The sequence below is a fragment of the Macaca fascicularis genome, chromosome 12, assembly GCF_037993035.2.
Source record: "Macaca fascicularis isolate 582-1 chromosome 12, T2T-MFA8v1.1".
Lineage (NCBI taxonomy): Eukaryota > Metazoa > Chordata > Mammalia > Primates > Cercopithecidae > Macaca > Macaca fascicularis.
In genome coordinates this window covers 1,545,377-1,572,504 of record NC_088386.1, presented here as the reverse complement: position 1 = coordinate 1,572,504, position 27,128 = coordinate 1,545,377, and the positions used below count along the sequence as shown (strand labels likewise).

The window sequence follows — 27,128 nt, the reverse complement described above, 5'->3', positions numbered from 1 at the left end:
AACTTAGTTAATTACCAAACACCAAGAATACACCTTCACATTTTAAAAAGTAATTAACAAGACACGTTAAGAATTAAGGTTACACAAATTTCCCATTAATGTTTACCATTTCCTTGATGATTTTGTTTTCTGCTAGGGTTTATTAACCCACAAGCAATAGTAGGCACTAAAAGTTTAAGAAATTTTATTTGAAAAAAATTAATTGGTGAAATTCCACAATTAATAAGACAAAAACTTTTTTGGCTTAGAAAAATGGCCTTATTATTTACTTTTTATTCAGAATCTCAGTTCACCTCACAGATCACTGATGTTATATAGATACAGGAGTTGGGAATTATTTACGTTAATAATTTGTTGAGTTTATGAAGTTGATTCTTTCTGCTTTGCATGTTTCCCACTTTGATTTGAAATGATTAGCACTTTCTTACCTTACTCAATTCTCTTTTCTTATAACTAGCTCCCCTTCTTTTGGACATAAGAAACCAATTTAGAACATTTTAAAAAATGTAAATAAATATGCATCTTTGCATATAATGAAAACCGCTTTGGGATCATGTTAAAATAATGATGTTCTAAGTCACCATTCACCCCAACTGAACTTTTTTAGGAGAAAGAGTTGAAGGCAGGTGGGAAACAGAAAGAAAGGGGCTGCTGGAAAAATCTGAAATTCGAAGGAAGGTCTTTGTCACTATCATAATTCATTGTTTTATATTTGTATTTTAATTCATGTTGAATCTAGCTCTGGGAGGAATAGAGACAGAGTCTGAAGCGCAGTTCGAATCCCTAATAAGATTTAAACTCATTTAGATCACTGATTTCCTACTCACTGTACAAAAAAGTAAAGTGGCGTTTAGGCCCTAAATGCCTCAGTGTGAGCTGTGAACCCCACAGCTCTACCGGATCCATCTGGACTTCAGGGAGATGCGCACTGAGGGCTGTTTACCTAGAGGAGCCACGTTTCTCCTTGTAAGACATTATTGAAAAGGCGTTGCTGGCACATGTGTACCCATGTAACAAACCTGCACGTTGTGCACATGTACCCTAGAACTTAAAGTATAGTAATAATAATAAAAGAAAAGGCCTTGCCTATATTCACTGATGTTTGTATTTGAAAAATTTGCTCCAGTATTGGTAGTTCTCTTTCTTGTATTCATTAAGAATTTTTGATGTATACCTGCTTTCTATACACACACGTAAACTCGTATGTGTTTTATAATAATGAATTTAATAATCTTTGAAGATATTATTTTTACTGCCTCCTCAATTCACTACACTAATTCATGCAATTATAAACTGCAGAAAGGAGGAAATACCTCCATCTTGCGATAAACAAAGCAAAATCCTTGGCAGAACCATGCCCCCCTGCCCGCGCCCCGACCAGCCCACCAGGGCAGCCACTCACCGGTGTCCGTCTTCCCAGCTCCCGGCCATGTGGCCAAGTGAATCCATCCTGCAGTCCGTCTCCACTTTCGCCAGCCCGTACCGTGAGCACCGCCTGCAGGAGGGCTGACCCCGCGCAAGGGGCACCCACCACTACCTCAACACGTGGCGTGCGGGACTTCATTCGGTCCACAGGGCTGGACGGCCTGGGGCCGAGGACACCCCGAAGCCCCCGCGACCCCGCCGTCTGCGTCCTGCTACCCAAACTCTGCACGCAGCTGCCCTATGGCGCCCCCGTGAATGGCCTGGTGTGGGTCCCAGCTGCTGCGACCGGAGCTGGACCCGCCGCGGATGGCCCGCCGGTTTCTTTTCTTTTTGATGGAACCTTGCTCTGTGGCCCAGGCTGGAGTGCAGTGGCGTGATCTCCGCTCACTGCAAGCTCCGCCTCCTGGGTTCACGCCATTCTCCTGCCTCAGCCTCCCGAGTAGCTGGGACTACAGGCGCCGCCACCACGCCCGGCTAGAGAGAGAGAGAGAGAGAGAGTGTGTGTGTGTACGGTGTGTGCGTTTTTTTTTTTTACGGTGTGTGTGTGTGTGTGTGTTTACGGTGTGTGTGTGTGTGTTTACGGTGTGTGCGTGTGTGTGTGTTTTTTTTTTTACGGTTTCACCGCGTTGGCCAGGATGGTCTTGATCTCCCGACCCCGTGATCCGCCCGCCTCGGCCTCCCAAAGTGCTAGGATTACAGGCCTGAGCCACCGCGCCCGGCCTGCTAAACCGCTTTCTACTGGCACTGCCGAGCCGCCTGGTCAAGGCCCAGCTCCCTGAAGCGGACAGCGGCGGCAAGGGCAGCGCACCCAGGTTCACCCATGGACCTCGCGGCCTCAAACACGAGGGCGCCCCGGGCCGGCGGCTTCATGCATGCGAAGTCCCGGGTCCCCCCCGCCGCCCCCGACACCCGCCCCTCAGCCCCTACTGGCCTGCGCCCCTCCTGCCCACTGCCCTAACGTGGCGCTGGCTTAGGACACCCAACCCGGCCTTCAGGAGGCGCCCCCCACAGCTCCCCAACCCCCACCCCCGCCCGTCTTCGGTAGCTTCAGCGCCGCTGCCACAGCCCTGGGCCTAGGCCTGGCACCCCCAGTCGCTCGCGGTCTCCTCGTGGTGGCGCCGGCGTCCCCGCTGGAGCTGCTGGAGGCCAAGCCCAAGCGTGGCGGCCGCTCCTGGCCTGGAAAAGGCACCACCATGTATGCCTGTGCGGCTAGGGCAAGCCCCACAGCAAGAAATCTCACCCGAAGGCACATACGCGCAGCACACAAGTGACAAGCCAGACCACTGCCACTGGGATGGATGCAGCGGGAAGCTGCTCACTCAGACAAGCTATGGCTCCACCACCCCAAGCACAGGGGCCACTGGCCATTTCAGGGCCACTGGTGCCACCGCGCCTTCTCGCGCTCCGCCCACCTTGCCCTGTACAGGAAGCGGCACATGCAGCCCAGACGCCCCCGCCCACCTGCGCAAGGCCCCCTCCCAAACTGTGACCGGTATTTATTGCACCCAGAGAAGCGGGCAGGGCACAATGTGGCTACAGAGGGTCTGAAGACGACGCCACCGCCCCAGCCCCCATCTGTGACTGAAGGCCAGGTGGGAAAAGACCACTATTCGCCTTGACGAGTTCTGTTTCTCAAAATGGTGCAATAATTAAGTGGCATCTTCCCTCCCACCCCACCAGGTCATAAGGCTTGATGTCCTATGAGAAATAAGGGCCTTAATTGCTACTGTCTGCGACATTTTTTATAATATTGTACAAAACTGTGACAAATATTGCATTACTGTATATAGAGCGGCAGGTGGGCATTTTTTGGGCTACTTGCTTCATTTTTATAAGACTTTTGCTGGTTTTATTTTTAAGTTTAAAAAAGTTTTTTTTTTTAAAAAAAGAAAAAAGAAAAATCCTTAATTCTCAAAGACTTTTCAAAATAGGACTCTTAAATAGTAATTGATAGCGCTTTATCTGTTTTCCTGATAAAAATTCTAAAAGAATAAAAATAATTTCATCCTGCCTTCATATTATAACCAGAATAGTTGAAATAATATGCTTCAATTGATAGTAAAGTAGCATTTACGTTTTTGGATCAATGAAGCTAAGCCAGCACTAAGAATTCTGTTACTATTCTTCCACTACATTTCAGAGTTATTTCTTCATCCCTATACATACCGCAATAATGAGTCGGCTAGGTCCATTTAGATTATCAACCCAACCCTAAAAGAAAGAAGATTTCCATTGGTTACACACACATTTTAGAAAATTGTTGTTATCTTGGAACATCTGCAGTCTAATCTCAATAAATTTCAAACAAGGGCACTGAGACCCCAGCTAATAGAACTATCTAATTCAGTATTATTAAGATCCCAAAGATCAATGGCAAAGCATTGGCTATTTTCTGCACTTTGTCCAATAATTAAAATTTGGCCAGGATTGTTGTTCATAGCAGGAGCCATGAATGGTTTTGCAGCGTTTTGTGACATCTTAAGGGCTACGGTGGACCTTGTCCTTATATCATGATCTGCTAAGCAATTCACCAGCCATACTTCTCCACCTCAGTCCTGATTTTAGCCTCCTTAGGAGAACATTGAAAACATGATTGGTAATAATGTGTGTTGACTTGCTTAAAGATGTTACAGGAAAGATTATGCTTAAGAGTAGTTAGAGGGAAATGTCTTTTTCAGTTTGTTTCCTAAGCCCCAAGCCATTCAGCTTACCTTATTATGTCTCTTTACCTTACAGTATAAAAGTCGAAATGTGTATAATGGGAGACAAGAGATATGGGAGGAGAAGATAAAGGGACTAATATTAATTGAGCCTTTTCAGTAGGGACCCGCCTTTTACTAGAGTCTGAGCACTCCTCTCCTCATACATTGTCTCATTAAACCAACTCTCCAAAGTAGTATCTGTCCTGTTTTATGGAAAGAAGAACTCAAAAATGTCGCATTGCCAGTAAGTGGTGGAGCTGGAATTTATCTGCCCCCAAAGCTTCACAGACCTGCTTTGAAGAAGACTTTGTATAATTGTATAGCTTTCAGAAGGACACAGCAGTATACTGAGGTTAAAAAAAATTACTATTCCCAAACTGAGATCCTTCTGTGAGCTTTGTAACTCTTGTTTACCCTGGCAGTTAGTTGCAATACTATCAAGTTGGCCATCAAGAACATTCTGGTCTGTTTAAGCTATAGTGGGAAAGCCAAGATATAAAAACATCACCCATGGGAATTTTGAGACTAGAGTAGTTAGAAGCTAATTTAAGATCTCCATCCAACTCTAAGATAGTGAGGGTAACTGCCAGAAGAGCCTCATGATCCCAAAGTGGGATTTTGCCCTAGTATAATGGGTTCATATTTGATTGGCTGCATTTAGCTATAAATCCTGAGGAGAAGAAGAAAGACATCAGAAAATAATTGGGCTAGAAAAACCTTAGTTTGAAAGCAAAACACAGAATCCAGGTAAGTGGGCTTACTGGGAAAGGCTTATGCCACGTTGCTCCCACAATGGAGGGCCTTATGATGGCGATGGTTAGGCTCCTGCTCTCCTGCTGCACCACCATTTCTCCCAAGGCCTTGGTGTAGGTGTAAGTATTGGGCCAATCTCTGATCCGCTTGGGTGTGATCTCGTCAATAACAGCGTTGTCTGTACATAAAAGGTAGTCAGAGTAAAATGAATTCTAGCAACATGTGTTAGACAATAGACCAAAAGGAAAATGTGAGACACAGTCAAACAAAACTTCCACCCTCTAGCCATGGTTCTGGAATTCAGAACAGTCACGATACCAAGTTTGAGTGTATACCTGCTTAAAGCATATATGAGCTCTTTTCACTGCTAAGCCCAATCTTATCAGTCAAATCCTGTGCCCTCCCATCCAGACAGGTAGGTAGACAGATGGATAGAATCAATAGCAATGCCACTTTATTACTACTACTAGCGTAGGGCTATTAGTACTACTTTATTAGTACTACTTTAGCGCTACTTTTACTTTGCCAGTACTGATTACTCTGTAGTAGTACTAATTTGAGGTAATTACATACAACCTCATGTATTCAGTTAAAATGAACCACTTGGAACAGTTAAAAACTATTGTCTTTATAAAAATAGATTTAAGATAACATTTTATTTCATAAATTCAGGGTTTAGTCTTTCATGAAATAGTTACTTAGGAAATAATTATCCAAAACTTCAACAAACCACCTGGGGAGACACCTGATGTGATTCACTCACAAATTCATCCACCCAACAGAAATGAACAAAACCATCAGAAACACAACTTTAAAATACAGTAGAAACGTATAAGGTGACACGGTATGTTGTTCTCCACTTCCTAACAGTGAAGCAGTAAATGTAATGAAAAGAAAATTTAGTTTTCCTGCACTTAGCTACTCTGACTCTAAGGATAGCAACAGGCAGGACCCAGGAAAGGTCGTGGTGACCCTGTCTGGGAAGCCAGAGCGCACAGGTATGGGGTCCACACATCCCAGAGCAAGGTTAAGAAAACAAATTCCTTTCCCGTCTCCCCTTCCCCTCAGCATTTACTCATAGCTATTTTTATAAATGCATATATTTTGCAAGTTCCTGTTTTCCTTCAAAGCAGCTGCAAGGTCACAGGCTATGCTGAGGTTGCAAAACTGTCACTATATGATTAATTGCCTTTATTCTGCTTCTGGAAGCTTGCCTATATAAGCCAAGCCCTCCCTTTGTTCAGGGCTCAGCTTTTGGATGCAAATCTGCTGAGCTGATGTGCACCTAAATGAAATCCTCCTGTTTCACCCACAGGGTCTCTCCTGCCTCCTGTTTTTTGCAACAATAGTACCTTATAAATGATTTCCAAAATTACTACTGACTGACACCTTTATTAGTGTACAATGTCTTCCTAACATCTAAAATGTTTCCCTCCAGGATTCTGACAAATTTATTTTTTTCCTTTTTTTTTTTTTTTTTTTTTTTAAGCTGGGGTCTTACTCTGTCACCAGGCTGGAGTGCAGTGGTGCATTCTCAGCTCACTGCAACCTCCAACTCCCTGGTACAAGTGATTCTCCTGTCAAGCCGGGATTACAGGCACGCACCACCATACCCAGCTAATTTTCGTATTTGTAGTAGAGATGGGGTTTCACCATTGGCCAGGATGGTCCTGATCTTCTGACCTTGTGATCTACCCGCTCCAGCCCCCCAAAATGCTGGGATTACAGGCATGAGCCACCACACTCAGCCTTCTTTTCATCTCTTAAAACAATGCTGTGTGAAGTCTTCCTTGATTCTGCATGTCTTTCCCCAAATAAACAGGTACCTCCCTCCCTGAGGCTGCCTTAGTACTTCAATGATTTTTCTACTGCATCTTTACCACCTGAACTGTGCATTATTCCTCCACGTGTCTGTCCCCTCTGCTCCAAGACTGCAGAGGACAATCCTGCACATCGTCTTACTCACATTTTACTCAGAAATTTCTTACTGAGTCCTGCTACATACATGCTAGGCATTAGAGTTTAAAAAGAATGAAAATAAGGCATGTCAGGGATGGCTTTTCTAGAACACATGCCTAACCAGAGACTGAAATATTGAGGCTAGCCAGATTAAAAGGGTAGAGGCAGGAAAGGGTGACAGCATGCCATGCAGCAGCAAGGGCAGGAGCGAGGCCTAAAAGAGGGAAAGGATTTGCCTGCAATAGAAGGATGAGTGAGCAGGGCATTACCAGCAGGTCATCAATGCCAGAGAAAGGGCACATAGGGAAAAGGGCTAAAGATGGAGAGTGGGGCAGAAGGCAGATTATGAAAGCCTCACATCCAGGTTAAATACTAGTGTACAACCTGGAAAGCTGGAAATTATCTGACATTTCTCTCTGTGCCCCAAACCTTTCTCATTCAATTATCACTAAATCATATTGACTATACCTCTTTGCTGCCTCTGCTTTATATTCCCACTACCATTGGGAACATAAACATTTATAAAATGGTTTTTATTTAAAAGAAAATGCCAACTATTAATGCATTTTTTACATGAAAAAAATTAGGCAAAACAAATGAAAAAAGCATAACACCAAAAAAAAGGCCAACATATTAAAATGAGTAACTGAGATTCTGAACTTTATTTATTTCACAATGGATGGGTGAAAACCTTGTAATACATTGATACTAGTCCAAGGATGTGTGACAAGGAAACTATAGTTCACTACTGCAAAAGCTTCCTTTGTCTCCTGGTTTCTTTACCTGGTTCCCTTCCATCAACTCCAGCAAACTATAGGCCACAGGCCAAATCTAATCTGCCTATGGCTTTGTAAATAAAGTTTTATAGGAGCTCAGTCATGCCTGTTTGTTTACATAGAATCATCATGGCTTTCACACTACAACAGCAAACAACAGCAGGGTAAGTAGATATGACAGAGACCACATAACCTCAAATATTACCCACCTGGTCCTTTACAGAAAAAGCTTGCTAACCCATTTTACACCATGACCAGAAGGCCTTAGTACTCAAATTTAATCTTGCGATTCCCCTGCTGAAATGTCTCCAATGAGCCTCTGCAGCAAACACTGTGGGCTCCCTCGCAATAGCCATGCCTTATTCTTTCTTGCAGAAGAAACACAAGTCTATTGGGATATTTATTATCCCAATCCCCCTCCTCAGCCTCAGAAACAGAAATGTTTATTCTAAGCTAATCACATATTTGCCTTCCCAGTGCCTGGTTTGGGAATGAGCATGTGGTGTGACCCAGTCAATGAAATGTTACAGGAAGCCCCTTGCATGCTTCTAAGTTTTCTCCCTGTTTAAAAGACACATGTGAAGAAAAGCAGCTCTTGTGATGTTGTGCCGTGAGAACAAGATGTTTGGAGCTGCTGCGATTAGCCAACCCTGAAAGGAGACATGAATAAAACACTGCCAACAGCACAGCTGAAAGAGGAACAAGTGGGATACCTAAGATATCACCGAACAACCAAAACAACTCTGGTTCCTACTGTTTTAGCCACTGCTCATCAGTATTTGCAGTCCAAAGCATTCTATCTGGTAAATTTCCCATGGCCCACAGGATAAGCCCTACTCATTTCTACAGTATTAAAAAGTCTACCATAAATTTGCCTTAGCTAAGTATTCACCTCATTCCCAACCTCTGGTATCTCACACTTTTGGTACTAGCAAAAGTGAACTGCTCAGAAACCCTGCAAAGTTCACTCAAGCATCTTGTCTTTTGCACTTGCTGCTCTTCCTGCCAAACAGGCAATCTCGTTAGACGTTCCTTCTGGCAAACACACCAACTCGTTGCATGTTCCTTCTGCCAAACATTCTTCTTCTTCTGCTTCTTTACCTAGAAAAATTCTTCTCACTCTGTATGTTTACCTTAAATCACACCTGTTTTTTCCCCAAAACTTTTATTCCTCATCACATATGTCTGGCACATAATCAATATATAATAAATCATAATTATAAGCTTCCAGTGGGCATCTAGCACACAGTAAGCACCGAACAAAGTAGTAAAATAATAAAAACGACAATGATAATAACAAGCTCCTGTCTGTATTTTTGTTTGTGTTCTGTAGCATTACAAAAATGGTTAGTATCTAAAAGATATTTGATAGTTATTTGTTAAGTGGACAAGTGAAAACATAGATAGAAATGTGTTCTTTGAAAATTCTGTTGAAAAAGCACAGAAATGGAGACAGCTCTATCATGAGCACCTTAAAGATCAAAACTATATCTGTTCCATCTTTGTCTCCCGCAACTTATGAAACCTAACTTACAGAAGCTCTGTGATAAATAGATAGCTAAAGGTGTCCTCCTACAGTTTGGTTTATACAATGTATCAGGTGTCCACAACCCAGTAGCATACTAGCATTTTTGTTATTGTGAAACATTTTTCTACTTTTATTATAATCTGCTGAGCCTAGAGTGGGGCAATTTGTATATTTATTATGGCAATCTTTTGGCAAATGATAGCGGAGCATCTTGTTCTAACAAAATTACTGTTATCATGACAATTAACCAGCAGGTAGAACACATCTTGTTCCAACAAAGTAAATGTATCTCTTTCCAACTTCAAATGAGGAGGAACGAAGTCAGTAACAGTAAAACCTTGTTGGGACAAGCGGATGTAACACGACTTGTGCTTCAGCATTCTTGTGATCAAAAATTCCTTACTTTCACTTTTTTATCTATGGTAGGACCACCCAGAGCAAGGGTCCACAACTCCCAGGCCATAGACTGGGACCCGTCCATGGACTATTATGAGCCACACCACACAGGAGGAGGTGAGCAGCAGGCAAGCCAGGGAAGCTTCGCCTGTGTTTATAGCCACATCCCAAGGCTCATATTACCGCCTGAACTCTGCCTCCAGTCAGACCAGTCAGAGAATTAGATACTCATTGGAGCATGAACCCTGTTGTGAACTGCCCGTCTGAGGGATCTATGCTGTGTGCTTCGTATGAAAATCTAATGCCTGATGATCTGTCACTGTCTCACTTTGCCCCCAGATGAGACCGTCTAGTTGCAGAAAAATAAGCTCAGAGCTTCCACGGATTCTACATGATGCTAAGTTGTATAATTATTTCATTATATATTACAATGTAATAATAATATAAAGTAGCACAATAAAGTCACATGATTGAATAATCCTGAAATCACTCCCACCTTCCCTCAGCCCATGGAAAGATTGTCTTCCACAAAACCAGTCCCTGGTGCCAAAAAGGTTGGGGACAACTGACCTAAAGTAATTCACTATCACAAGTCTTACCTGGATTGCTATTTTCAGAAGAGATTTTTAGTATCCGTTTTTCTTTGTAGTCAGAAAATAACTGGCAAATTCTATGTATAAAATGCAATAAACCAAATTACTATTTTAATACTGATATAAAAAATACTTACCAAATGTAAAATTCTTAGAGTATTTCTAATATCATAATATCAGAAATTAACAGTATTATCCCATTCACTTATGAGTACATTCTACAAACTTCTCTTTAAGCTTCTAATTAAAGAAGAAAACAATGTAAGGTGAAATGCTCAGAAATCAAGGGCATGGTGACCCAGTAAATTAGCTTACATTATCATGACATAATAGAAAGTGTCCCAGCTCTGCATAAGTCCTAGGTCCATAATGAACAGCTATTTGTTCTTGGACAATTTGCTTCTCTTAGGCTCAATGCCTTCTTCAACAAAGTGAGGACTTTGCTGCCTTATTTCATATTTCACTAGGTTGTTATAAAGATTTAACAAGATATTTTTTAAATGCTCAGAGAAATAGTAAAGCAATGGAATAATCTGTTCCTAAACTTTATGACTAAAATTATCTTGGAATCCCAAATAAAATCCAATGTGTATTTTGTTCGTAGGTTCTAATATGCAAGTTTTCAGAAAATGTTATTAAGTCCTAATTTTGCTTTTCAGTTGTCCTACTCCTATGGCTTATAATTCAGGGCATCTCAACTATGTCATAGTTCGTAACTAAATTTATTCATAAATATCTCATTAAAGTAGCTAATGTGATTGTCCACTATTATGGAGTTGACCAATCACACCAAGGGCAGAAAAACCAATGGATGTTAAGACCTGGCTTGGACCAATGATCCTTCTCTACAGACTCCAACTCTGAGCCAGATGTTTGTTAGGATAATGCTTTATATTGATGTTCAATGCCAGCTGGCAGGGGAGACCAAAACTCTTTTATTTTTTTTAGTTTCCATGAAGAAGTTGCAAGTTGACATTTTCTAGTTTTTGACATACATGCTAACAATATAATTTTGCACCGAACATGTTATTCAGCTCTAAGTCATCTCATAGACCATCTTACATGACTATTTTGGCAGCACAAATCACAATTTCAGTATTTTGGTGGCACCCATCTTTTGTGTTGCTTCACAGTGTTTCCTTACAGCTAGTCAGCAAATAGTCAAATGACCTTCCAGTGACTGCACAGAACATGGAATGCTTCAAAAATTTGTGCTGCCTCCTTATGCAGAAGCCACGCTAATTTTCTCTGTATTGTTCTAATTTTAGGATATGTGCCACCGAAGCAAGCACAAAGCCCTACTTTTACACATGATTAGTGATGAGTCATGGATGAGGCTTGGCTCTGTTAAGTCCAACTAACCATTGAAGAGATTCTGAGAATTCTCTTCAACGGCTTCCTGTGAGGTAGAATTTGAAAATATTTTAAAATCTTGAGCTAGAGATAGAAGTAGCTTGGACGATTTTCATTATCATGTAAAACAGATCACTCAAGGGCCAACCACAACCGGGAGCCCCTGCTCGGGGAAGGTTCATATAGGACTTTCTCCTGCCTAAGGTTCTATACAGGATATAAAGTTGCCTCACAGCACAGATCTAGTAGCAAAGAAGAAGAAACAAACACTGATCTCTTTCTCCCACGTTATTTGAACCCCTCTGACCTTTCAGAACAAGCCCACCTGATATCTGCTAGAGAAAAGACCAACAACTGCCTCAAAGGATCTCTGACCGTGAAGGTCTCAGCTAATTCTTGGCTAAGATGTGGGTTCCACATTAGGTTCTGAATATGGGGGGAAGGGTCAACCTGCTCACTTTGTGTGTGGATAAAGTCAGGATGCCCAGCGGCCAGAGCAGGGTGCTGGTGCTTTGGGAACAATGGCTGAGCATATAAGCATAGGTATGGGAACTAAAATACGCTGTAACTTCAAAGTCACCGTATGAATTGCCAGGAAGGCTTGAGGGATCTGAATCAGTAAGGGCATCTTGGTGTCAAAGGTCAACCATTACCAGGCAGCAGGACCAGTTTGAGTGGCAACAATGCAGCGACAGAAACAATGGAAACAACAGAATGACTGGAATGTCCTTTTTTTCCTCCTCCTTCTGACTTGATAAAAGGGACTGTCTTCCTTGGATTTAGTGAACCCCTTCGGTTCTTGAAAAATTCATGGAGTATGTAGGAGACAGTCCCCAGAAGACAGTACAAGACTTTCTGCTAAACTGAACATTTCAAGACCCAAATAACTAATCAGAAAAATCAAAGATGTGACACCATTTTTTATCCCATGCATAGGTGTTATACTTGGATGAAATGAACAATGTTGGGATCTCTAAGGATAAAGGTCTTAAAAGTCCTGAGATAAAGAATCCTCCACCCACTGGTACTTCTAACTTGTCTTGCTTTTTTTCTGATTTCTGGCTGATGCAGGGGACTAACTCACTGCCATTCTAAAACTACCTGAACCGAACTATGACATCTCACCTGATCCATAAGATGCAATTGTTACAATTATTTTAAACCTCAATTTAGCATTAACTCGCCTTTTAATGTAAACACTTACACATTATGATGACTAGAAACAGCATACTCTCTGGCCATCTGTCCAGACAGATCTTGAGAAGATACATCAATATTTTGCTCAAGTAGAAGGCTGACTAGACTTGCTGATCCACAACATACAGCAAGTATGAGAGCAGTTCTAAAATGACAGAGATAATTTCTCCCTTAAGAACTGCAATAAAGTTATTTTTAAAGCTAATTTGATATATTTTACCAATTTAACATCTTGTTTCTCCGTGCAGAATTAAACATTTACATGTACCAAAAGACATAGCATCTTGGGTGCTCAAGTGTTCATCTTTGTAAAATACCACCAAGGTTAAAAGGAAGGGACAAAAAGGAAACCTCTTATCTCACTGGGGCATTGCATAGTAGAAGCTACTAATTTAAAGTCCTTTGATGGGCAAGAAACAATGTTAGGACCACTTATCTGAAGTGGACAAAGATTTAAGTGAAGATTTCATCACAGCTTCCCTAGACTGATACGCTGTAATAGAAAATCAGCTAGGGGGTAACATGAACAAGAGCTCTCTGCATGCTGAAAGCAGTAATAATAATAATAGTAAGAATAGTAGTCACAGGAGTGTCAGTTAATGATGCCAATAAGCATGTACTAGGCACTGAATTAAGTGCCATATATATCTCTCTTACTTATGCACAGTCAACTTTGAAGCATATATTCTCCTACTTTTCATATATGACAACATATTTGGTGGTAAGTAACATTCCCAAGGTCACACACCTAGCAGGTAAGAAAGCTAGGAATTAAATTCAGTCTTGTGTGAATCCAAAGCCTAGCTCTTTTCTCTTTATCACCCACCTACAGCTTGCCTTCATGAAAGGAAAAGTGTATCCACTTAAAACTATCTTCACTCCCTCTTTCCATACCAATTAAAAATAAAAACATCAAAATACACTGGAAATAAAAAAGGAAGAAGGCTGTTGAACCCACAGTATGTGGGAATAGCAATTAATTGTCATGTAGGGATAAGCTAACATTAATATTCTTCAAAGAAAGCAACTTAAAGCAGAGTCATTGAAAAGACAAAAGAATTTTCAACCCCTACTTATGTTTAATATAGCATATTTAGTGGAAAAGCATATAAGACACAGAGGTTAAAAACTGGTAGAAAGGGTTAAGAAGTTCAATACTGAGTCATAAAGTAAACTGAAAGTTAAAGTTCACACTTCATAAAATTAATACGAAATCCCTCTAGCTAACATAAGGTCATGTAACCAAAACCTCATACAACAAAGAACATCAGTCAATACAATAAGAGAAGATGAATCCTACAAAAACTGTTCTTTATGTTGCTCAGTCCAAATAATTGTTTTTCTACCTGACTGATTTGTGTTGATACTGATCACTGTCCCAATAAGTACACATTAATCTTATTAATTTAACATTTATGACTTGAGTGACTATCAATCTAGTTAACAACACACAGATTAAAAGAAATAACTATACCTTCCATATCTATCAAATGCATTTAAATTAGCTTTTTTCTTGATTAAAAATTTCACCACTTGCTGTTTTTGTTCATGTACGCCAAGTAACAGCGGTGTGAGGTCATGCTGTAAAACAATATAAAGCAAAAACGAATGCAATTCAAAAAAGTACATACTCCTCAACTGAAGCGGAAACTTTATATAAGATCCTACCGACTTACACGCATACAAAGTAAGTAACATGTAGCTGCTTCCTCCTCAATCTTCTGTGCTTTCCCACGTGCTGCTCCTTCCCTTGGAAACACCCCTTCTCTGCCTCACCACATCAACGCTGATCATCTCAAAAACTCACTTTCAACATTCACTGCTTCCAAGACTCTTTGCTTCTAACCCAGCATTCGGCATGCTATTATTGGATGATAACATTTTTCCCACCTAAACAAAGAGCTTCTTGAGGGCAGGGGCTGTATCTTTTGTCTCTATATCCTCTACCCTAAGAAAAATTGTTGTGTATAAAGCAATAATTTGCATGTAAAAAATTTCTTTAGTTTCACGTTTTACCAAAAGTTCAAGCTCCAACGGGTAATAAAAATTGCTATTAATACTCATACTGCCCATTTGAAAAAATTTCCCAACATTTACTTATTTAAAATCTATCTGTATTTAATTTTTCCAGATTGTTAATAGATAATCAGTTCATAGGACTACTGAAACTAAATTACAGAATTCCTATCTGTATTCTTAATAACTCCATGGTTTCTAGTGTTTAAAACTGCCATGCTGATTATGCCAAAGCTCTACATACTTATGAGACACACTGGATAGTCCATAATACAGCTTCAATTGACAAAAAAACAGTTTACAATTTGCTACAATTCTAATTGAGAAAACTCTGCTCTTAACAACGGCTTACTGACCTAAGCACTTGAATGATAACAAAGAGACACAAAATCCCGAGAGGATCATCCTCTACCGACTCAAAGACTACTCACTGCACATTTCTAAAGACCTTCTGAATGGCAGCGAATAACTGACGGTAGGAAGGAAAGGGTATTACTCTGTAAGCTGATAGATACCGCCAATAATATTCATTTTAATGTCTCACCACAGAGATAAAAGTCAGACTAGGCCAGGAATGGTGGCTCACACCCATAATCCTAGCATTTTGGGAGGCTGAGGCAGGTGAATCACTTGAGCCCAGGAGTTTAAGACCAGCCTGAGAAACATGGCAAAAACCTCATCTCTACTAAAAAAAAAAAAAAAAGAAATACAAAAACTGAGGTTGGAGGACCATCTGAGTGAGTTTGGGGAGGTCAGGGCTGCAGTGAGCTGTGATTGCACCACTGCACTCTAGACTGGGAAACAGAGTGAGACCACATCTCAAAAAAAAAAAAAAAAAAAAAAAAGAGTCAGATTAATGTAATTGGATAGGAAAGATTTAAAGAAATCAGCACATATCCAACTCCAACTCTTCTACAGATATCTTAAGTTTGAGATATAAGAATTTACATATTACATTTATGTATTCAGTGGTTCTTAAGCAGGTGTGTATCCAGATTTTGAGAAAATTGTTGTTCTTGTTGTTGTTGATGTTAGAGACAGGGTCTCATTATGTTAACCAGGCTAGACTCGAACTCCTGAGCTCAAGCAATCCTCCTGCTCAGCCTCCCTAGCAGCTGGGACTACAGCCATGCACCACCATGCCTGGCTTCAAGGAAACATTTTTAAACATACATATCTAGGCTTTACTGGACTTACTCTATCAAAATCTTCAGGAAAAAGCCTAGACTTATTGATTATTTAAAAATTTTCCTCAGGTTACTGGGATGCAAAATTCTAGCTGGAAGCTAATACAACAGACAGTTACTTCAGTCTCATTTCTCACCCACGTGACCAATTCCCTTTCTCATTTGAAGATTTGGCCAAAAAGAGGAAAGAGTAGGAGACAGACTCATTTGCTGAAAATACCACATAATTTTCCCCGGTAAGAGAAGAACAAGGTCTAGTAAACTCAAAATCCAACTTGATCTTGTTACTGAAAGCTCCTTATCTCCCACCTTCCCATCCAGACATGCTAGATTTGAAAGCAGAGTTGAGACTCTAACTGGCCATTTCTACCAGAATAGGATACTAAGTCAGTTAATTACTTGTTATTCCCTCTGCTCAAGGGTTTCCCATTACATGACCACCTATTTACTGCCAATCTGGTTCTTCAGAGGCCTCCTAAAATTGATCTCTAGGCAGTTCACAACTCACTAACTCCCTCTCCCAAAATGAAAACTGTCATTCTCTAAAATTGAACCTTGTCTCACCATACAAAGGAAATAAATAAATGAACACCACCACACAGACAGACGGACACACACACACACACACACACACACACATATACGCACATGCACACAACCTCTTCATGGTCTTTTCCCTCTATTACCTAATTTCCAAATTGGCCTTGGTATTTCTGATTGCTCTTTTTCCCTTTCCACTTCCGCCTCATGAGCAATCAGAAATATCTTAAGCCTTGCCACTGAGAGGTGCATCACCTCATATCTATTACTGTTTTTTAGGAACTTGCCAAAGCAGCAGGATTTCTATTCACTGAAACATGTTTAAGTGTTCTTGGAGTTTTCATGTAAAACCTATTTCAGGGCAAATTTTGCAATTTTACATTCATTAGGGGGGGAAAAAAAACCTAGGAGGGAAAAATTGAAAAATAGTAAGTATTACCTTTTACCAATTCAGTGTTTTCAAAAAAGTATTTACCACAAGTGCATTAAAAAAAAACTGTACCCTCAAATGCTTCTTTGAAAGTAACAATATTTAAAATAAAATCTTAGATAATTAAGTCATTTCAAAATATTTTCATTCAGGTTATGTGTGAGCTTCCAAATATGGAAAACTGGCCCTTACACAGGTCACTGTTAAAATGAATGCATTTCAGTATTTTGAAAAGAAAACTGGTGGATCTATACCTTGTTTTTTGATTCAATAGCAGCACCATGTAAAAGCAGCGCTTTGGCCATTAATTTATCTTCATTGTAGATAGCATAGTGTAGAGCGGTATTTCCATACTCATCTGGAATATTTGGATCAGTGCCATGTTCTAGCAACATTAACGCACATTCATCTTCTTGGCATTGTATGGCCTGTCAGTGTTAGACCAAAAACAAATTATAAATGCTAGGAATTCAAAGTAACATTCCACAGCTTTCACCAGCTAGTTACATTTAGAGGAGAAAACTCATTTTTATGCTATGTATTGAAATCAAACCCATCTCACGCTGATACAGTTGGCTACTGCATACCTCTGTCAGAGCTGTCCTGTTTTTGCTGTCAAGGACATTAAGTTGACATTGTCTGTCCAGCAGGAGTTTTACTACTTCTGAATTCCCATTGGCAGAGGCCAGATGTAGAGCAGTCCTAGGAGAGTGAGAAGACTTTTTAGGAAATTGTAGTGCACTAGCTACAGGCACATCAATGATTCGTGTAATTGCAAACACTGAATAGCCTGCTATTACTCTGCCTTCAAAACAAACATTTAATTTTCCTATGAAGAAAGCACACTGTTTATTACCTCTCATTACTCGCTCTATTAATGAAAGAGTAGCCTATTTGAATAGAAACAGCACAGCCCTTGGATGACTTTCAGCTTGGGCTGGAACCCTACTTGAAGCTCTGTCGCTTCCCAGCTGTTGCTTAGCCTTTTGGTGTCTCAGTTACCTCATCAATAAAATGGGAATGGGCCGGGCGCGGTGGCTCAAGCCTGTAATCCCAGCACTTTGGGAGGCCGAGACGGGCGGATCACGAGGTCAGGAGATTGAGACCATCCTGGCTAACACGGTGAAACCCCGTCTCTACTAAAAAATACAAAAAAAAATAGCAGGGCAAGGTGGCGGGCGCCTGTAGTCCCAGCTACTCGGGAGGCTGAGGCAGGAGAATGGCACAAACCTGGGAGGCGGAGCTTGCAGTGAGCTGAGATCCGGTCACTGCACTCCAGCCTGGGTGACAGAGCGAGACTCCGTCTCAAAAAAATAAATAAATAAAATGGGAATGAAAATAGTAGCTTTCTCACAGGAAACCACTGTAATGCTTAAATGAGACTCTACACAAAAGATATAGAATAGTTCCTAACACAAAAAACAGCTCAATAATTGTTAGATATTATAATTTTTACTAATACCCTAAAGGCATTTGAATTAAGTGAGATGATACAATTATACCTACACGTTCAAGTATGTTTTAAAGACTACAGGTAACGTTGTATTTCAGTGATTCTAAGATGATCATTGTCTCCATGTTGTCTCCACTGAAATACCACTTACAATTAATGATTTACTATAATTGGCGGCATTTAAATAATTCTCTTATTGAGACATAAAATAACGGGGCATCATACAACCCCTGGTGCCTTACATTAAGTAGAATATGTTATAACACGTCTGGGGCGGTTCCAGTCAGATGACGAGCATTTAGATAAATTTTAGTTCTTAAAAAAACTATGGAATAAGAGGGCTGAGGTGAAAACAAAAACAAATTTCTAAAATAAACTAATTCTTACTTTGGTTTTCAAAAATCTTTAAGCCAAAGAAAACCTGGAAATTCAAATAAATACCATGGGCTCATTTTTTTCAATACTTAGATTTATACAATGTATGTACATCAGATATTTCCAATCTTTCCTATTAGGATTTAAGACTCTTATAAATTTTCTCTTTTTAAAATGGATTTATGAAACTATTTGTGGAGCCTTTTTCAACATTTACATTCAGGGTACAGGTGCAGATGTGCCGGTTTGTTACACAGGTAAACGTGCGCCAAGGGAGTTGGTTGTACAAATGATTTCATTACCCAGGCGTTAAGCCAGTACCTGTTCATTCTATTTCCTGCTTCTTTCCCTCCTCCCACCCTCCACCTCCAATAGGCCCCAGTGCATGTTCCTTCCCTCTAGGTATCTGTGTGTTATCATTTAGCTCCCACCTATAAGTAAGAACATGCAGTATTTGCTTTTCTCTTCCTATGTTAGTTTGCTGAGGATAATGGCTTTCAACACAATCATGTCCCTGCAAAGGACATGCTCTCGTTCTTTCTTTTATGGCTGCATAGTATTCCCTGCTGTTTATCTACCACATTTTAGTTCTTAAAACAACTAAAACAGTCTTTATCCAAGACTTATAAATGTTCAAAAAGGCAATTAAAGGTTATCTTTTACTATTTTCTACCTTCAGAAATGTTTTTGTTTGAAAGGAGGGAGGAAAAGCTTCAATTGAGATTAAGTCCTAATGCTCCAACTTTAAATCTCTCAGCTTGCTCATGCCCAGCAGGTAAACATGAAGTTTTCAAAGATGGAAGGATCCTGAGAGAGAGTAGAATACGCCTGCCACATAATAGGTGTCTGGCTTATGTCTGATGACTAAATGGACTGAAAGAATGGATAAACGCAGCTTGGGAGTTCAATATTTTTAAAGAAAACTGCTGCAGAGTAGGAGAATACATTTGCAATAGTAATAATCATTTATATTTGCTATTTTAATTTTTATAAGTATATAACTCAACTAAAATGAGTCATACTTTTTACACGTTAACCTATATATAATGAAAAGATAATTATATAATAAAACGTATATCCAATAAAATCTACAGGAACAGGTAAACAGAATCTCTCTACTTCTGAAGAGGATAAAAGTTCACAGAAGACAGCCATCCACAGAAATAAAAATAAGTAATAGAATGTGAGAAATTAGTTGTATCTATGCAAGCAGCATATTCCTTCTCTTTCCAAGGATTATTTCATTACTAATGAACCTTAACTAAACTTCAGATGTTCATTGCAGAAATCACAGATAAGAGAAAGGAAAAAACTTCACTTACAAATCCCCAGAAATAAGTTTGATTATATTTTCTACATATTTTCAGCTAACACAAGAGCAGATTATATTTGTGTATATGTGTAACAAACCGATTTTTTTCTCACTTGATATAGCAAAGTACATCTTTGCATGTCAACATATCTCTGTATCTACTGACGCCCTCAATAGTTACTTATTATTCCATCCTATGGATATACCGAAATTTGTTCATAAAATCTATGAATTCTTCTAAATACACTGCTGTTTTAAGCAATACTAAGAAAAACAGATGTATCTATTTCATAAAGGTATTTCAGTATAATGGAATTGATAAGTAAAAAGCATATACATTTTTAAAATGTAGTTCTTATCACTAAAGTGTCTGTTTGAAAAGCTGCAGCAACTTAAACTTTGAACAACTATATACGTACCACTGTTCTTCATCCTCACAAACTTTGTGGATAGAAAACAGTATTTCATTCCTTTTTTTTTTTTTTTTTTTTTGAGATGGACTCTCACTCCATCACCCAGGCTGGAGTGTAGTGGTGTGATCTCGACTCACTGCAACCTCCACCTCCCTGATTCAAGCAATTCTCTTGCCTCAGCCTCCGGAGTAGCTGGGATTACAGGTGCATGCCACCATGCCCAGCTAATTTTCTGTAATTTTAGTAGAGATGGGGTTTCGCCACACTGGCCAGGCTGGTCTCAAACTCCTGACTTTGTGATCCGCCTGCCTCAGCCTCCTAAAGTGTTGGGATAACAGGCGTGAGCCACTGCACCCGGCCTTTCATTCCTCTTCTAACTTAAGTAGAAAACAGTATTTCATTCCTCTAACTTAAATTCCTTCTCCTACCAGGAACACTGTTTTCATACATACGCAGGTCACTGGTAGCTACGCTAAAAAGTACTATGCCCAATTTTAAAATGCTTATTTTAATGAGCTTATTTTATTATATCTGCATATATAGGCTGGGCACGGTTACTCACGCCTGTAATCTCAGCACTTTGGGAGGCCAAGGTGCGTGGATCACAAGGACAGGATTCAAGACCAGCCTGGCCAAGATGGTGAAACCCCATCTCTACTAAAAATAAAAAAAAAAATTAGCCAGGCATAGTGGCAGGCGCCTGTAATCCCAGCTACTTAGTAGGCTGAGGCAGAGAATTGCTTGAACCTAACAGGCAGAGATTGCAGTGAGCCAAGATTGCACCACTACACTCCAGCCTGGGCAACAGAGTGAGTCTGCGTAAAAAAAAAAAAAAAAAAATATATATATATATATATATACACACACACACACACACACACATATCTGCATATATAAATAGGCATTTGTGTTTTCTTGTGCTGGTATGTTTCTCCTTTTGTATATTTAAAATGTTTAATCTATACTCTTACTTTTGTGACATAAAAATCTAGCTAGTTTTCTCCAAAAATGAATTATGAACAATCCACCTTTTTAAAATAATACAAAACATCACCATTATCAAGTGCTAAATTCTTACATATATTTGGGTATTTCTGGATTTCCTATTCTGTTCTACTCATTGATCTTTTCAGCCGTTAGTAAACAATTTGTGGAAATAGCACATGCACATTTTGATATCTGGAAAAGCAAGTCTTTTTCCATTCTGTTACAAAAAAATAATTTATCACAATAATAAAAGACAGCATGTGTAAAAACTCTAAAACTTTGCTATTTTTATTTGGCTTAGGTAAAAGTGATAAATAGAAAAAGCTCACATCTTCAGAAAATTCAATCTTCCTTTTCAAGCACACGAACCTTCTTGCCATTTCAGTTTCCTTCTAAGGTTCCTCAGTAAAGAACATACTTACATAGGGTACATTGATTAAAAAATCCATACTGGATTTTATTTGAAGAATATTTAGCCTTGAAGTTGATATGTTATGGGGCTTCGTTCTTAGTTCTCAATATACACTTTTCTATAATATATAGAACATTGCTTTAAAATGTGTACATTAAAAATAATCTGCTGCATCAACTTAATTTTTCGAGTTAAATCACTTTAAAACAATCTATTAGTGTTCTGTGAGGGAAATTATAATTGGATTGGAAATCAGCTCAAGTTTTGTTTTGTGTTGCTGCTCACAAAGGGACCTGTGCCCTGACCTCTGACCTCGCTGAGGTTTCCACACCCAGGGTGGTGTGGGGCCTGCGGAGACAAGAAAGCAGCCCCCCTCCTCCCCCGCCAGGAGGGTTTGTCCCCATCACCCCCCCCCACCCCGTCCCTCCTCCATCACCCCCCGCCCCCCGCCCCGTCCCTTCTCCTCCCAGCCCAGGCCCGGTTACCTCTTTTGCTTGTCCGTCTTGTTCACGTCAGTGTCCCTGAGCATGACGATGAGATCCTTTCTGGGGACTTTACCCCACCAGGCAGCTCTGTGGAGCTTGTCCAGATCTTCTCGACGGACGTGGTACCTCGGCTCCATGAAGGCGCTGTCGTCGTATTCTTCCCAAGCGCCCATGTTGCTCTTGCTGCTCCTGACTGTCTTCACAGCGGAGTCATCCTGGTCTCCAGAAGCGCCCAGGTTGCTTTTGCCGCTCCCCCTGCAGCAGGGGAAGCAGTGGCAGCACCACTTGGCCATCTTGCTCCTGAATGTCTTCACAGCGAAGTCGTCCTGGTCTCCAGAAGCGCCCAGGTTGCTCTTGCCGCTCCCCCTGCGGCAGGGGAGGCAGTGGCAGCACCACTTGGCCATCTTGCTCCTGAAACCAAATGGCTTCTTCACAGAGGACGCAGCCGGCATGGAACCAACCTCAGCCACCATCTGCTTTTAACAGCCAGGGGAGGCTGATGGTAGCGAGCAGATCCCGTCTACCAACCAGTTTCACCAACTAGCAGTTAACTCCGGGTTTCCGATCTGTTTGAAGAGAAAGATCAATCCCAGCCAAAACCTGCCAACGCCAGCAGGGGAGCCCAGCCCACCCCACCCAGGGAAAACCCACACCCACCCGGGGCGACCCCACGCCCACCCCAGGAAGGGCCAACCCCCCCGCAATAAAACACCCAGCCCACCCAAGGGAATGCCAAACCCAGCAGAGAAAAGGTCAAGCCCAGCAAAGGAACTAGGGAGGAAACGTCAACCCAAAGGAGAAAACGTCAATCCAAGGAGGTCCAAGGAGGAACAGCAGGCCAAGCAATCGACGCCAAGCCAAGAACGCAAAGCCAAGCCAAGCCGCTACGCGCGTGTGCCCTGCGCGTGCAAGCCGTTACAGGCCAGCCAGTTACGTGCGTGTGCAAGCCGTTACAAACCAGTCAAGCCGTTACGCGCGTGGCGTGCGCGTGCAAACCGCTACAGGACAGCCAGTTTCGCGCGTGCGGCGTGCGTGTGCAAGCCGTTACAAACCAGCCAAGCTGTTAAGCGCGTGTGGTGTGCGCGTGCAAGCCGTTACAGGCCAGCCAAACCGTTACAGGCCAGCCAAGCCGTTACAGGCCAGCCAAGCCGTTACGCACGCCGCCGCGTGCGGCGTGCGCGTGCGGCGTGCGCGTGCGGCGTGCGCGTGCGGCGTGCGCGTGCATCTCAGGAGGCGCCAGTGCACGTGGCACAGACCGTGGCGGATCAGTGCAAGCCGCATGGTTAAGTCTTGGCGCCACGAATGTCACTGACAGCCTTGTGTTCCCAGCAAACTTCGCGGGAGTCAGCCGAGCTTTCAGGCCATTGAGAAGCCTCCGGTGGGGGGGAAAAAGCCTCTTGAAGCAGGACTGGGCCTGAGCGCCTGGAACCTGAGGATGCTGACAGCCTCCTATGAAGAAAGCCCCCAAGACACTCCTGGCCGTGCCGTTGTGCGTGGCAGCGGCTGCAGCTCGGAACTCGGGCTGAGGGAGCTGACTGCAAATGGCCTCAAAATCGCGGAGCACAAGACGCCCACGGAGGCCAGCACCTGCCTGAGGCGCCTTCCACACTTGCTCCTCTTTGGTCCGCACACAGAACACGAGGCCATCAGCGAGGGGGCACATGCGTCACAGGATCGCGGCCAGCTCCTGCCCCGGTGCCTCCTGTCCGGTGTCCAAGCCAGAGCCAACAGCTGTGGGGCTTCTGGCCTGGGGGGCTCTGCTCCACTGGCATGCAATAGGGTCAAGGTGCAGGCTGCTGTGTCCAGGCTGGCAAGAGGAGGCTTGGAGGAGCACCTCCCACTGATGGGGAGATGCAGAAAGTCCCCCCCCCCCCCCCCCCCCCCCCCCCCCCCGCCCCGTGCAGATCCTGGGAACAGGACACTGAGCCTCCCTGGTGCTGGCGTCTGAGCTGGACCAGGGCAGTAGCACCTCAACCCTCCTGCTGCGTAAGCTCCTCTTGCTTGATAATAAACTAAATTTTGAATGAAACAAAAAGAAAAAAGACACACACACTAAATTTCCTTGTCCCTCTGTGATCCCGAGCCAGGAAGCAAGGGGAAGCCTGGCCTCCTGGGCTCTCTCCCCAGCTGCGGGCTGAGCAGTTTCCTCCAGCTGGGCTCAGTGGGACCAGGCTGCCCTTCCTTCCTGCATGGACATCCCCACATCTTCCACTGCCCCATACAGAGTGCCATGATCTGGGTTCAAATCCCGGCTCCAGCACTCACAGCCTGTGTTACCTGGCAAATGCCTTGCCCCCAGGCACCTGTTGTCTGTGTCCTTCCTGACAGGAGGGACGGGAGGTGCTGTCCCTGACATGAAGTGCTGTAACAGTCAAACACAAGCGGAGCACGAGACGCCTGGGTGGGGGACTGCCCTGCTGGCTGCTGGGGGTGCTCACCGAAGAGCACCTCCCATCTGCCCACATGGCCTTGCAGGTCTCAGCACTTATTAGGCACCTGACTACGGTAAATCCCTAAACAAAGCCCTGAGCTGCTCTGGGGAATGTGACCAGGGCGATGGACCAGTAAGGACAGTCTGGGGTGCCAGGCATGAGGATAGGCTGGGGAAAAGCCAATCTCTTCCCAGCAGCTTTGGGTCCCAGGGCACCCTCAGTGGACAGAGAACCCAGAGATGCCACAAGGCTTGAGCTGCATCCCGAGTTCCAGCCCAGCCATGCCGGGCCCAGGGGTACTTTGGGCACTAAGTTGGGATGAGGAGGGGCCAGGTGACACTCCTGTTTTCCAGGATCTGGTCAAGAGGGTGGTACCCTGTCACTGCCTGGCTCCATCTGGTCCCAGTGGAACAAGAAGGGCAGGAAGCCTCTAGCACCCACCCTCTGGGCCACCAACACCCAGATCCACAGTGTGGCCACCTGAGTCAGCACCACCTGCCTTGGGGACCGGAGCATGAAGGCCCAGATACGACCAGCACAGTGGAGCAGAGGATGCAGGTGGGCAGGATGTGCTGTGCGGATCCAAGGAGCCCCTCTCGAGGCTGGGGCATAACCTCTCCATCTTATTGGCGCATAATATTTTACCTCTTTGTAGGGTACATACTGTAGCAGGACGAGCCGCAGACAAAACTCCTCAGACACCAGATTAAAGAAGGAAGAGGTTTTTTTATTCGGCCAGGAGCGTCGGCAGACTCGCGTCTTAAGAGCCGAGCTCCCCAAAAAAGAAATTCCTAGCCCTTTTTAGGGCTTACAACTCTAAGGGGTCCACGTGAAAGGGTCGTGATAAATTGAGCAAGCGTGGGAAATGTGACTGGGGGCTACATGCATCATCTAACAGAACAAAAAGTTTTACAATGCTTTTTTCATACAGTGTCTGGAATTTACAGATAACACAAGTAGTTTAGGCCAGGGGTTGATGTTATTATTATTACTTTAACTCCTAGGACTGGGTGGTGGTGCCAAGGTTGTCTGGCTATTTATCTTACTTTTGTATCTCTCTTTTCTCCTGTCTTTGAACTAGGCAAGGTGGGGGGAGGAGGGCAGCAGGAGTAGTAGTGGTCTCCTTCCTTAATACAAATGCTTGTTACATGCATAAAATGCGTATTCTGGTTACTTTGAATATTTACACATAATATTGTTATTTAGTCACCATGGTCTGCTGTCAAACATTACAGCTTATTTCTTCTAACTGCAGGTCTGTACCCAATAGCCAACTTCTCTTCATTCTCCCTTCCACACCCCGTCTTCCCGGCCTCTGGTACTGCCATCGCATTCTCTGGGTCCATGAGATCAAGCTTTTTTTAGCTCCTACGTGTGAGTGAGAACCTGCGGTATTTGTCCTTCTGTGCCTGGCTTATTTTACTCAATGACTTCCAGATCCACCCTTATTTCTGAAAATTACATGATTTCATTATTTGTTATGCCAAATAGTATTCTACTGGGTATATTTAGCACATCTTACTTATCCATTCATCAGTTGATGAATACTTGCATTGACTCTGTATCTTTGCTATTGTGAATAATGCTGTGATAAACACAAGCATGCAAGTTACCCTTTGTTACACTGAAATTTTTCCTTTGGATGAATACCCCTCCCCGCCCCCAGTGAGATTGCTGGACCATACAGTAGCTCTATTTTGCGGTGTTTTTAGAATTCTCTATACTGGTTTTCATCATGCTTGTACTGATTTGCACTCCTACTGACAGTGTAGCAGAGTTTCCATTTCTCTGCATTCTCACTAGCATCTGTTATTTTTTGTTTTATTAATAATACCCATTCTAACTGAGGTGAGATAATATCTCGCTGCGGTTTTGATTTGTATTTCCCTGATCAATGATGTTGAGCATTTTCTCATATACATCTTAGCCATTTGTATGTCTCTATTCCTGTCCTTTGCCCTTTTTTTTTTTTTTTTTTTTTTTTGAGACGGAGTCTCGCTCTGTCGCCCAGGCTGGAGTGCAGTGGCCGGATCTCAGCTCATTGCAAGCTCCGCCTCCTGGGTTTACGCCATTCTCCTGCCTCAGCCTCCTGAGTAGCTGGGACTACAGGCGTCCGCCACCTCGCCCGGCTAGTTTTTTGTATTTTTTTAGTAGAGACGGGGTTTCACCGTGTTAGCCAGGATGGTCTCGATCTCCTGACCTCGTGATCCGCCCGTCTCGGCCTCCCAAAGTGCTGGGATTACAGGCTTGAGCCACCGCGCCCGGCCCCTTTGCCCATTTTTAATGGCATTGTTTTGTTAGCTGCCCCCGCAGCCCATGGCCCATAGCCACTCCCACCTGAGCCCGCCTGGGGGCCTAGCACAGCAGCTCCTCGCCTGGAATCCAGCATATGCCCTTCTGGACC

The 27,128-nt window shown here is 42.7% G+C and overlaps 1 protein-coding gene, 1 long non-coding RNA gene and 1 other non-coding gene across 3 annotated transcripts in view; 1 reads left to right on the top strand and 2 right to left on the bottom strand.

Moving 5' to 3' along the window:
* LOC135966501 (uncharacterized) overlaps window positions 1–10,017 on the top strand; it is an 80,477-nt gene extending 70,460 nt beyond the window's left edge. The window contains exon 4 of the long non-coding RNA XR_012421007.1: window positions 9,570–10,017. This is a non-coding gene — a long non-coding RNA (uncharacterized lncRNA). The remainder of the gene's footprint in view (window positions 1–9,569) is intronic.
* On the bottom strand, window positions 1,744–22,776 carry LOC135966499 (putative POTE ankyrin domain family member M). Its single transcript, XM_065525340.2, has 9 exons — window positions 22,293–22,776; window positions 17,443–17,557; window positions 17,110–17,283; window positions 14,157–14,263; window positions 12,690–12,827; window positions 10,139–10,209; window positions 4,889–5,058; window positions 3,592–3,636; window positions 1,744–2,601 (listed from the first exon to the last, which is right to left on the bottom strand). The coding sequence occupies exons 1-9, from the start codon at window positions 22,763–22,765 to the stop codon at window positions 2,473–2,475; spliced, it is 1,422 nt and encodes a 473-aa protein (XP_065381412.1). The 5' UTR covers window positions 22,766–22,776; the 3' UTR covers window positions 1,744–2,472.
* Window positions 11,318–11,424, bottom strand: LOC135966685 (U6 spliceosomal RNA). Its single transcript, XR_010580230.1, has one exon. It is a non-coding gene; the product is annotated as a U6 spliceosomal RNA (small nuclear RNA).
* Window positions 22,777–27,128: the final 4,352 nt, after the last annotated feature.

Coding starts and splice junctions, on each gene's coding strand:
- LOC135966499 (XM_065525340.2), bottom strand. CDS start 22,765: ATGGTGGCTGAGGTTGGTTCCATGCCGGCTGCGTCCTCTGTGAAGAAG. Junction 17,558..22,292: donor AAGACGGACAAGCAAAAGAG/GTAACCGGGCCT, acceptor TCACTCTCCTAG/GACTGCTCTACATCTGGCCT. Junction 2,602..3,591: donor CTAGCCGACTCATTATTGCG/GTATGTATAGGG, acceptor TGCCTTTTCCAG/GCCAGGAGCGGCCGCCACGC.